The sequence below is a fragment of the Anser anser genome (assembly GCF_964211835.1).
Source record: "Anser anser genome assembly, contig: HAP1_SCAFFOLD_95, whole genome shotgun sequence".
In the NCBI taxonomy this organism is placed as follows: Eukaryota; Metazoa; Chordata; class Aves; order Anseriformes; family Anatidae; genus Anser; species Anser anser.
The window spans coordinates 369,768-382,146 of NW_028153990.1; the positions used below are offsets into that span (position 1 = coordinate 369,768).

Genomic DNA, 12,379 nt, shown 5'->3' on the forward strand with positions numbered 1-12,379 from the left:
AAGAGCTTCCTCCTTTTCTAGTTTCAGAGTGCCATCCTGGCAAGCTGCTGCAGAGGAGGAAGAGGCTTTCCGTCCCCATCCTGACAAGCTGGGAGCCGGGCACAAGGCAGCAAGATGTGGAGAAGAAGCCGTCTACCAGGTGAGACCCCTGGGGGAAAGGAGGAAGGAGCCACTTGCAGCCACACAGGAGAGATGTCCCCTTTGGACCCACCAGCCGCAGGGTGGCTCCTGACACACGTCCTAGCGGAGGCCGCTCTCTCAACGGATGGCAAGCGTGCAGCACGTTTGCCTGAGACTGGCACACCAGCTTCATTTTCCACCAGGGCCCCGATCCCTGGGGGAGCTGAATGCAGGGCCTTGTTGCAGAAGCTCTTCTCCCTTCAGGAGTCCCCCCACATTGCAGCAGAGTCCATCTTCTTGTCTGTGGGAGCAAATGTCCCCTGCCTTCATTCTAACATGTCTCACCGTGGCTTAGGATTGCCGTGGCCCCATCTCCCCTGCTGTTTCTTCCAGCCTAAGGAGCTGTGATACCAGATGGAAAAGTTTCTTTCAGGCATTTTTTTCAAATGCTATCCCAAACGTTGTGGCAGGCACAAGAGAGTGCTGAGGTAGGGAGGTGGCATGACTGCCCTCCTTACCTGACGGTTTTCTCCGATGCTACTGGCTCCCCAGCGATAACCTGTTTTCCACCCGTAAGCGCACCGTGTTTCAGGGCCACAGAGGAGAAGCTGAGGTAAAGCCCGGGTGGGCCATAATGGTGTCTCTCGGCTCCTGTCCTTGCACAAGACACCGCTCCTCTCCTTCTTCCACCAAAAAGGGCCTGGATACGGGCATCCCGAGCCTTCCTGAAGGCAGGTGGTGCCACAGCTTCGCGTTTGGCTCTCTCTGTCTCTGCTGAAGTGAACACGGCCAGTCCAATACGCCCGCTCGCTGCGGAACTGTCGTCTGCTGCAGAGGCTGACGCAGCTTGCGAGCGCGGACTGGAGACCGAATTCCCCTGGGCTCATGCAGCCTCCTCCTGGTGTCTGTTTGCAGCGTGCTCCCCCCGTGTCCAGGCAGCACCCCCAGGACGAAGAGGACAGACAGGCAGGAAACAGCTCCTGAAGCCATGTCCACCACCACTGCGCTCCCTGCTCCTGAAGCCTCCAGGAGAGCGCTGCAGGTACCTGCTCTGCCTTGCTGCAATGACCGTGCTGTTTGGGCCTGTGCAAAAGCCTCTTTGTGTGGAGCGATCCCGAGCAGGTCCCTTGGGATGCGTTCATTTTCACGTTTGTTACCTCCTTCATCTCTTCCTCAGGAGACGGAAGGTGGCGTCCCGCACACCTTCCCTGCCTCTTACTGCCTCCCGTGTTGCCACGAGCCATTTCATTTTGACCAGGGGCCATGGAAAAGGAACAAGGCCTTTCTGGGTCATTGATGGCAGAGGGCTTTGGTCACCGCGGGCTGTTCAGCTGTGTTTGTCACGAGTTGAGGAGCCTGGCCTAGCTTCAGGGCCCCTCGTCCTTGAGGGTCGAAGCACTGCTGACAGACCGGCTGAGGCGAGGGGGCAGGAGTGCGGGTTAGGCCTGAGGGACAGCTGAGACCAATCCTGTCTGCTGTTGTGTTTTTGTTTTTTTTTTTTTTCCTCCAGGAGGTCTGGAACCTGTCTTCACAGTGGGACCAAACAGACTGCTCATGGCCCACGTACCAAAAGCTACAAGAGCAAGCCCGGGCAGAAATGGCTGCATGGGAAGCCTGGTCTGATGGGGAGGACCAACAGATACCCCAGGTACTGGCAGTGATCAACAGCGCTGAGAACAGCAGCGATCCTCTCCGCCAGGGCTCCGAGGGCGGCAGGTCCCAGGGTGGTGGGAGCAGGACGGGCACCAGGCCGCAGGGCAGGGCTTTGCCTGCTCCTCCCTGTGAGGGAGAGGTTGTCAGCAGAAAGGGAGGGATAAAAGCAGCAGCCAGACGTGGGCTGGCAGCGCCGAGTCGCCTGGTTCGCAGGTCCTGTTGCAGGGCCCTTTCAAGAGGTCCTCTGGGAAACAGCACCTGTGTGTCCAGTCCTGTTTGATGAGAGTGTCTTCTCCTTGCAGCGATTCAACAGCCAACATGCTTGGACCCCCCATCCTCCAGCCCAGCCCAGGAGCAAGGAGGTCAGGAGGAGGTGGAGGAAGGCTGAGAACCCTGCCCCAGCAGAGGATTTGGGAGCAGCAGCCAAGCTGGAGAGACTCCGGCCTGAGTAAGTGTGTGCCGGCTCCGTTCCCGTCCTGGGGCACTGGAGTAGCTGTTGAGTGATGTCAGGACATGTCCAGGAGCCTGGTCCCTGAGTCCTGGGCTTGCCTCTAACACCCTTTGATTCCTCCTAAAGCGGGCATGACCTTGGTTACCACCAAGGCCTAAAAATCAGGTTGGAAGGGTGGGTGCAGGTGGCACTGCATGGGTGCAGGGTCTGGATGATGGGAGAGGCAGAAGGGGTGTCTGAGAGAGGCTGAGGGATCCCTTTCTCCTGTTGTTGCAGCCGCCTTTCCCCACGAGCACGCCAAGTTTTGGAAAGGTTGGAGCCACATCGCCATCAACAAAGCGTATTCAGAAATGTTGCGGAGGCAAACCGGCTGCGGCAAGAGCAGCAGCAGCAGCTCCCCTGGTAAGTATCTCCAAAAAGGGATGGTGCTTCCCACTGCTGCAAGGCCCATCCTTCCCCTGGGGGCAGCACTGGGAGAAAGAGGGCACGTCTCCAACACCCCTCCCGAGACAGACGCGGGCTTTGGAGACTCTGGAGACTTTGGGACTGGAGCTCCCTGACACCTGACGGGGAGCGGCTGGGCACCCAGAACAGGCTTTCCCATGTGGGATGTGAAAGTCCTGTCTGAAAACAGAGGGGTCCCCTGGATGGCTGCCTCTCCCCTTTCCAAAGCCAAGAGTCTGTCCTTCCTTTGGAGAGCGCTGACACCAGGACACCTTGCCCTGAGGGGGAATACCTGTGCAGAATACCCAGGGTCCTCCGCTCCACCTGACCCAGCCCCAGGCTGGTGAGCTGCACCCCTGGGGACCTTGTCGTGAGCTTGGGCACGAGGCATCTGTCTCACTTCACGGCAGCCTTGAAGCTTCCTGGGAAGCAGACCCCTACGTGCACGGCCCGAGCTAAGCCTGCAGTATTTCTCTGTGTTCAGCCTGTACACAACCTGCTCATCCTCTTTTTCTTTTGACTCCCTAGCGCTAGATGCTGGTACCGCAGTGGAGGGGAAGGTGCTGGGAATGGCGACGGCGGCAGCAGCGGAGCTCTGAGCAAAGGGTCTGGGACGCTCCCCCGCTTTCCACCCCTGAATGGAAAATAAAGAGCACCGGGGCTCTTCCCAAACAGACTGCTTGTGTCACTTCATCCACCCTAGACTTGAGTACGCATAAGCTGGATCTCTGCTTTGAAAGAGGAGTTTGGGTTGAAAGGAGAGCTCTTTCCAAGGCTCCCATTGCTATGCCTGCGCTGTCTAAGTGTGGCTTCCCGTCATGATACTCATCGCTGCCAGTTGCGCGCATTTCCAGTGCAGAAGTCTGTGTCTCAGCCCACGTCCCCATAGCTCCCTCCTAGCTAGGGGAGCTCCGTGGCAGACCTGCAGGGGAGGCCCATGGGGACGAGGAGCAGGCAGAGGCATGGGGAATCTGAGGGCATCTGAAAGGACTCTCAGGGCCAGGTGTGCGGGTGTGTATGTGCTTGTGAACCCCGAGAGTGCCGTGTGTGTGCCTGCAGCAGTGACCTGCTGTCTCTGCCAGCCCCAGTCAGGAGGGGACTCGGCTGTCTGTGCCTGTGTGTTACGTGTGTCCTGTGTGTGGGTGCTGTTGCAAGCAGCGCCTTGTCTGTGGTCATCTGTGTGACCGGCTGTATCAGTGTCCTCCCTGGGTGTCCCTGGCACAGGTGCTCAGCTTCGTTGCTGGTTGAACCTGCAAAGGGGAAACTGGCAGCCGTGTCCCTCAGCCTGGGCGGAGAGCTGGGGACCCTGGGCACTGGGCTGGGTTCCAGTGGCCGGGCAGGACCATGCTGGGTGGTATCGGTCTGTACTGGGCTCCAGAGCATCTGGGGTAGTCAGCAGGATCTGGTCAAGTTGTGTGTCTTGCTGAGATTGCGTGTACATAATGCTTATAATATGCTGGGGGACCGATCCTTTGCTTCTGTTCCCTTAGGGTTATATTTACAAGGAAACTAGAGCATTGTGTGGGCACCCAAATGGGACCTGTGCTAGTAAATTCTTGGGTTGATTGGAACAAGTGGATTGAAAAGATGTTTACAGAGCATGAGGAGACAAGTAAGAGGCACAGATGGCTCAAACTGCAGGCCTGGTGGCTGGTATTCAGCATTTAGGGGCTGAAAAGAAATGCTCACCAAAGCACGTACAAGACCTCCTGGATCCTGATCACTTCCAGCTCTGGAGATGAGAAATGATAGTAGAGAGCTGGAAGAAAACTGACAGAATCAGGCAAAGGCTGAGCCTTCTACAGACCGAACTTTCCAAATGCCTGAAGAATCAGGTAGAGACGGGAAATGCACAGTTGCAAAGAAGTAGCCTTAACGTTCAGAGATTTAGACCTGGTGGAGCCGAGTAGCCCTATATCTACTCCAAATCTACTCCTTTTTAGTTTAAAACCACTAGTCCTTGTCCTATCACTACACCCCCTGAGAAAGAGTCCCTGCGCAGCTTTCTTGGAGGCCCCCTTTTGGTACTGGAAGGCTGCAATGAGGTCTGCCCAGAGCCTTCTCTTCTCTAGACTGAACAACTCTCCCAGCCTGTCTTCGTGGGACAACCCTCTGATCAGCCTCGTGGCCACACTTCTTTTGATGCAGCCCGCGATACGGCTGGCTTTCTTTTTTTTTATGGCATGTGCACATTGCCAGTTCATGCGGAGTCTCTCACCCACCAATGCTCCCAGGCCCTTCTCAGGGCTGCTCTCAACCCATTCTCCACCCAGCCTGGATTTGTGCTTAGGATTGCCCTGATCCAGGTGCAGGACCTTCCACTTGGCCTTGTTGAACCTCACGAGGTTTGCATCGGCCCAGCTCTCAAGCCTGTGCAGGTCCCCCTGGATGGCATCCCTTCCCTCCAGCGTGTCGACCGTGCCACACAGCTTAGAGTCATCAGCAAACGTGCTGAGAGTGCACTCAATCTACCGTCCATGTCGCTGACAAATATATTAAATAGTGCCGGCCCCATACTGACTCCTGAGGGACACGACTCATCACTGATCTCCACTTGGGCATGAAGCCGTTGACCACAACTCTCTGAGTGCAACCATCCAGCCAATTCCTTGCCCATGGAGTTGCTCATCCATCATATCCACGACTCTCCAATTTGGAGACAAGGATGTCATGCAGGACAGTGTCAAATGTCTTGCAGAAGTCCAGGTAGATGACGGCAGCTGCTCTTCCCCTATCCACCAGTGCTGTAACCCTGCTGTAGAAGGCTACCAGATTTTTCAGGCATGATCTGCCCTTACTGGAGCCACGCTGACTGTCACCAAGCACCTCTTTGTTTTCCACGTGCCTTGGAATAGTTCCCAGGAGGCTCTGCAGTACCTCATTCTCCCAGTCTGTTCCTTTGTATTCTGTGAATTGGCTAGTGTGGCTAGAGCACTTGACAGTGAAGACTGAAGCAAAAAAGTCATTGACTACCCCAGCCTCCTCCATGTACCACGTAACCAGGTCTCCCATTTCCTTCAGCAGAGGGCCCACGTTTTCCCTAGTCTTACTTTTATCACCAATATACCTGTAGAAGCCCTTCCTGTTGCCCCTGACGCTCCTGACAAGAGTCAATTCTGGTGGGGCTTAGCTTTCTGAACTTGATCCCTGGCTGCTCGGTAAATGTTCCTGCATTCCTCCTAGGAGGCTCAAGGGAGACCTTATCGCCCCACTGCCCCATGCGTGGTCCCACAGCCATGCTGCCAAGGCACCGCACATGGCAGTGCCCGATCAGGGCTGAGTCAAGCTCTTACTGACCGCACCAGGGACAATAGACATGGAAGACAGAATGCAATGCACAGGAAAAATTACACATAATAAGCAACCAAATAACAGTAGTTTTGTAGCCACGGCCACCCTCATGTCCAGTCTCCAAATGGGGTCCTGCTATCATTTGTCTTCAGTTGTTTGGTTAATTCTTGTAATTCCTGTATCTTCACGTGTACCAAGTGGGAATGATCACTCAGGTTCATATAAGACATACCTGCAAAGTCCTCGCAATCATGACCATGGACAAGTAACAAAAATCAATCCCAGCTCTATTTTGTAGCGTAGCATGCCTTATTAATATTTACGTCAAGCAGCAAGCCAGGTAGCGCAGCACTAGTGGCATCACTAAATTTACTTAGTCAGCACGCTAGGCGATTCAGGGTGGTTAACGCTCGAGCACTAGCCAAACCAGGTTCCGTACTATTCACCCACCATGACACTGAGTTGTTTTTCCCTGTATAGGTGAAAAATGTGCAGTAGGTCGCTGGCAACGAGCCCAGGAGGCTCAATTCTTGGGACGGGAGGCTTGGTGTCTGCCCAGCTCTGGATAACCAACCATTCCAGGAGTCGCTCCAGGCCTCGCAGCGTGGCTCTCAGGCCATGGCTTGGTCACATAAGCGGGCTAGCCGTTCCCGTCTCAGCAGCGCTCCGACCCGACAGATGCAAAAGGGGTGCTGCGGTGCAGCAAGACTCAGGCACGTAATATCCTGGCCTGTGGCATTAGCCATGGTCACCCATACGTTCTGTTGAGGCTGTGGGATGATCCACGCTGACCTGGAAAACAGCCGGGGGGGAGTGGGGGTGGGGTGATGGCAGGGGGGGGAATCATGGCCACGGGCCGCGGGGAGGCTGCGGCAGCCTTCAGGAGCACGCTGCGTCTGTCCCAGACGGTTCTCCCCACTCTCCTCTTCATCTGCAGCGCATGCCCTACTCCTCTCCCTCACCATGACGTGCTGAGGGTATGTTTGCCATTCCCTCGTGTACCACCTCTGCCTCCCGCATGGCAGACAGGGGGATGGTGCTGAGGCCTCCTCAAAGCACAGAGCCCCGTGGGATGTGCGGGGCTGCAATTCCCTCCGTATAACACATCCTACTCGGACAACAGCAAAGGCTGGCTGTTGTTCAGCCAAGTTCAGGTGCGGTGAGGGACTGCTGTATCCCAGGTGCCTTTGCTCCCATCTTTTTCTTGAAAAAGGCCCAGCCCCAGGACAGGCCTCAAACCCCACCTTCCTGGAAGGGCTTCCAAGATCAGAGGTGTGTTGGGGCAGGAACACAGCGGTGACTTTTCCAGCGCTCCACTTCCTATATCCAATGGCCTTTGTCACCATTTGGAGATGTTCCTGGTAGATTTGTCAAGATCCTGTGGAAAAGAACAGGGCAGAAGGGAGGTGACAGTTTCTCAGGACAAGAAGGGAAATCTCTCGTCTCTCTCCCGACCTGCGCCATCTCCTTGCTGCTGACCTCATAGGCCTTCAAATGACACGTGCTGATGTCACAGGGGGATGTCAGAGGGTCAGAGCAGAGGCGTGTTGGGGCAGGCAGACAGTGGGGACTTCTCCAGCACTCCAATCCTTTATTCTATGGCCTTTGTCACCATGTGGAGATGTTCCTGGTGGCTTTGCCAGGAACTGCTGCTAATTAACTGGGCAGAAGGGAGGTGACTGTTTCTCAGGACAAGAAAGGAAATCTCTCGTCTCTCTCCTGAGCTGTGCTGTCTCCATGCTGCTGACATCATAAGCCTTCAGATGACACGTGCTGATGTCACAAAGGGATGCACTGCATCACCAGGATATCTTCACTGGAGCAGCGCCAGTGCCGGCACTTCCCTGCAAGGCCTGGTCCCTGCTGGGCACTGCTTGGGTGCTCCCCACCGCTGTCCTTCTGTGGCCAGGAGTGGGGGCAGCAGGCAGCAAGGTTGCACTGGGCGACCCTCGCTGACGGGCGGAGGAGCAGGGGCACCTTGCAGAGGAGCTGTGGTTGAGGAGCCAGGGCGGGCATCCCTTGTCGTGAGCTGAGGGCCAGCAGCAAGTGAGATGGAGGGCTGCTGGAGTGTGACCATCACCTCTGATCTGACTTCTGCATTCCCAGTGCTCCTGCAGCTCTCCCCCAAAGGTGAGGGTGTCAGGAGCCCCTTCCCAAGGGGTGTCCCAGGGGCTGTCAGCTGTCCCAAGCTGCAGGTCCTGGGCTGGGGGGTGGTGGTGGTGCTGCACAGAGCTGGTGGCTGCCACGAGAGCCCTGCCTGAGGGTCCCGCTGGGCTCAGGGGACAATGTGGCAGCCAGGACTCCTGGGTCCTGATGCCAGGGCTGTCCTGAGGCCCAGGGCTCCTCTGGCCATGGCTCAGACTTCTCCTGATGGGGGACAGTCCAGGGCCAGCTTTCCCTGGGAGCCGGTGCCTCTTTGGGATCTGGCTCTGGGAGGAAAGACCTCTGGTGTCCCAGAGACTGGCGTGGCCTGCAGGTCCCACAGGCCTCTCAGGAATGTCCCAGGAGTGCCTGCATGGTGTTTTTCTGGGATGCTTGTGTATGCCTGCATGTGTCATCGCCTGGGTGAGGTGCTTGCCAAGAGGTTGTGAGCTGGCTGGCCTGGAGCCTGACGTGTCTTTTCCTTGCTTTCCAGAGACTGAGGCTATCTGGGATGCTGTATCCAAGTACATCCTGGAAGAGCTGAAGCGGGATAAGGTGGGTTGGTGTCCTGGGCCCTGCAGAGCAATCCCTGCCCGAGCACCGTGGCAGTGCTCTAAGACTGCCCGGGGTGCCCGGAGCAGCTTCTTGGCCAGCTGGGAGAGAAACCAAGGCCAGATGTGCTCTGCCTCTCAGGTGTTTGGCACACCCTAGGGCTTCCCTCTTCCCTGCGGTCTGAGTGGGGAGGGCGAGCAGAGAGATGGGGGAATATCCTGGCTCCGTGCCTAGGACAATTGCTGGGAGTCAGTCCCAGGCCTAATCCGTGTGCTGGAAACCTCCGGGCGCTTCTCTAGCCAAGGGATGTTGGCAAATCCTGTGAGGGGGGTGACGAAAGAAACAGAGGATGCGGCTCTTTTGCAAAGCTTTCCAAAGTGCCCCACCTTGCCCCATTGTCCCTCAGGAGCGGGCAGGGCACAGAGCAGTGTCCCCCTGCTCTGACAGTCATCCCTTTTCCCGTCTCTCAAGAACTCCCTCATCGGCCTTTCTGTCTTTTCTGTGTGCAGGGCGTTCGGGTTGCGGGACTCGGGACCTTTGCTGTTGTCCAAGAGCAATTCCATAGCAAAGAAGAGCCGCTCTTGGTTCGAAGGCCTTTCTTCGAGCTAGACATCGACGAGTTGTGGCTGGAGGAGATCTACTGTCCCACTGAGCTCCTCCCTGGTGAGAAGGCAGCAGCCCCCCTCTTCCTGCCCCATGTCCGGAACGGTTTGTTCTCCCTGCTCTTTGGAAAGGCCCGGGAGAAGTAGAGGATTGTCTCCGACGGTCAGGGTACAGCTTGAGTTCCCCAAAAGAAACCGTGCCCCAGGAGCTCTTTCTCTTAGCGACCCTTTCTCTGGGAACTTGTCTGAACGTTGCAAGCAACTTGGGCTTGCCGTGTCGCTGAGGATGTTGCTTCTCCTTGCAGATGGTGTCAAGATCGAGCCGCTGAACTACGTGCAGCTATCGCGAGCCACCTCCTTCCCACTGCACGTGGTGAAGAACTGTGTGCAAGAGACCATCCTGTTGTACTGCTTCCTCCTGAGGAGCAAGGAGCACGTCCCCTTTGCCTTCAGGGACATTGGTGTTCTGACGTGCAAAGATGGTTTCCTCTGCATGAACTTTTATCTGGACTGTGTCAAACGTCTGGAGAGCACTGCGGGCCTTGTTGCACTGCTCCACAGTGTAAGTTGGTGAGGTTTTGGGGGCTACTTCAATTTCTTTGGGAATCCTAGCAAAGGGTGAGGAATCCGACCGCTGTTGGCCAGCCTGGACATGGCAGGCCAGTCAAATGCCTTTCCCCACGCTTGCCCCCTTAGCTGCTTTCTCCATTAACAAAGAGAGTTTCTTCTGAGCATCTGGGCGCTTGCCCCTGCAAAAAGCCTGGCAGTGTTACTGTACAGCCTCCATATTCTGCCATGCAGCTCCTCCAGAGCAGAACAAAGGTTCATGGAAGAGGCTTTGGAGGAGGGCTTTGGAGAGAAGGCTTTCTTTTGGCTTGGGAGACAGGTTTGCTTCCTGTCAATGAGAGCCGTGAGAAAACCGCCTCAGAAACCCTCCAGCAGGTCTGTGTCTCTTTGCAGAGAATGTGGCCGGCACATCTGACCGCCTTCAGTGGAGAGACCACCGCTCGTGGGATCCCGATGTTCCCAAGGTGAGTGTGTTTCCTCCGCAGCCCTTGGCTGACCCAGCGGGAGGCTTCCCACCTCCTGCTTTGGAACGTGCGCGGCTGGGTCTCCACCTTCAGCACCCAGTCAGGGCTAAACCCCGGGGACTGGTTCCTGGTTATCTAATGCTGAGTTTCGGCTACGAGTGTCTTCACCTGGAGAGGAGGGGCATTGTGGTTGTGTTTCTTGTGCCCGCGCTGCTGCGATTCCCATCAGAGAGAGTTGCCTGCATGTGGAGGGGAATTTAGGCTACCTTTTCTGGTGCTGCGGGAAGACTGACAACAAACCCCATGCATGGACATGACGGAAAAGGGATGCCATGCCTTGTGCGACACCAGGAGGATTACTGCCAGCAAGCTGCAACGGGTAGGAGGCCAGCCTTCTTCAAGCCCGTGTCATCGTTTGTTTGCCAGGTTTCATCTGACTGTGAGGAGAAGGCCAGAGGCCAAAGCTTCCACCACCTCACAGGAGGAAGCTGCAGGAGAGCGCAGGATGAGAAGAGGTAAGGGAACAGGTCCCTGCTGTCTGGAGGTGGTCCCTGTCCCGTGCTGGCTGACTTGAACCAGGTTAAAAGGCAGTGCCCACGCGGCTGCTCTGAAGAGCTTCCTCCTTTTCTAGTTTCAGAGTGCCATCCTGGCAAGCTGCTGCAGAGGAGGAAGAGGCTTTCCGTCCCCATCCTGACAAGCTGGGAGCCGGGCACAAGGCAGCAAGATGTGGAGAAGAAGCCGTCTACCAGGTGAGACCCCTGGGGGAAAGGAGGAAGGAGCCACTTGCAGCCACACAGGAGAGATGTCCCCTTTGGACCCACCAGCCGCAGGGTGGCTCCTGACACACGTCCTAGCGGAGGCCGCTCTCTCAACGGATGGCAAGCGTGCAGCACGTTTGCCTGAGACTGGCACACCAGCTTCATTTTCCACCAGGGCCCCGATCCCTGGGGGAGCTGAATGCAGGGCCTTGTTGCAGAAGCTCTTCTCCCTTCAGGAGTCCCCCCACATTGCAGCAGAGTCCATCTTCTTGTCTGTGGGAGCAAATGTCCCCTGCCTTCATTCTAACATGTCTCACCGTGGCTTAGGATTGCCGTGGCCCCATCTCCCCTGCTGTTTCTTCCAGCCTAAGGAGCTGTGATACCAGATGGAAAAGTTTCTTTCAGGCATTTTTTTCAAATGCTATCCCAAACGTTGTGGCAGGCACAAGAGAGTGCTGAGGTAGGGAGGTGGCATGACTGCCCTCCTTACCTGACGGTTTTCTCCGATGCTACTGGCTCCCCAGCGATAACCTGTTTTCCACCCGTAAGCGCACCGTGTTTCAGGGCCACAGAGGAGAAGCTGAGGTAAAGCCCGGGTGGGCCATAATGGTGTCTCTCGGCTCCTGTCCTTGCACAAGACACCGCTCCTCTCCTTCTTCCACCAAAAAGGGCCTGGATACGGGCATCCCGAGCCTTCCTGAAGGCAGGTGGTGCCACAGCTTCGCGTTTGGCTCTCTCTGTCTCTGCTGAAGAGAACACGGCCAGTCCAATACGCCCGCTCGCTGCGGAACTGTCATCTGCTGCAGAGGCTGACGCAGCTTGCGAGCGCGGACTGGAGACCGAATTCCCCTGGGCTCATGCAGCCTCCTCCCGGTGTCTGTTTGCAGCGTGCTCCCCCCGTGTCCAGGCAGCACCCCCAGGACGAAGAGGACAGACAGGCAGGAAACAGCTCCTGAAGCCATGTCCACCACCACTGCGCTCCCTGCTCCTGAAGCCTCCAGGAGAGCGCTGCAGGTACCTGCTCTGCCTTGCTGCAATGACCATGCTGTTTGGGCCTGTGCAAAAGCCTCTTTGTGTGGAGCGATCCCGAGCAGGTCCCTTGGGATGCGTTCATTTCCACGTTTGTTACCTCCTTCATCTCTTCCTCAGGAGACGGAAGGTGGCGTCCCGCACACCTTCCCTGCCTCTTACTGCCTCCCGTGTTGCCACGAGCCATTTCATTTTGACCAGGGGCCATGGAAAAGGAACAAGGCCTTTCTGGGTCATTGATGGCAGAGGGCTTTGGTCACCGCGGGCTGTTCAGCTGTGTTTGTCACGAGTTGAGGAGCCTGGCCT

At 56.6% G+C, this 12,379-nt stretch overlaps 1 protein-coding gene across 3 annotated transcripts in view; it reads left to right on the forward strand.

Annotated features, from left to right (window-relative positions):
* The window catches only part of LOC310891024 (coiled-coil domain-containing protein 81-like), a 24,764-nt gene continuing 12,385 nt past the window's right edge, over positions 1-12,379 (forward strand). Inside the window, exons 1-4 of one of the 3 annotated variants that reach the window (XR_014577394.1) lie at positions 1-139; positions 9,561-9,817; positions 10,216-10,286; positions 10,713-11,035. Coding sequence is in view for 2 of the 3 variants with exons in the window: in XM_083853328.1 (XP_083709454.1) it covers positions 115-139; positions 9,561-9,817; positions 10,216-10,286; positions 10,713-10,860 (501 nt within the window). In the remaining variant the exon portion in view is untranslated. Of the gene's footprint in view, positions 140-9,560; positions 9,818-10,215; positions 10,287-10,712; positions 11,742-12,379 lie in introns of those variants that run through there. The other 2 variants (XM_083853328.1, XM_083853327.1) reach the window with 2 other exon arrangements.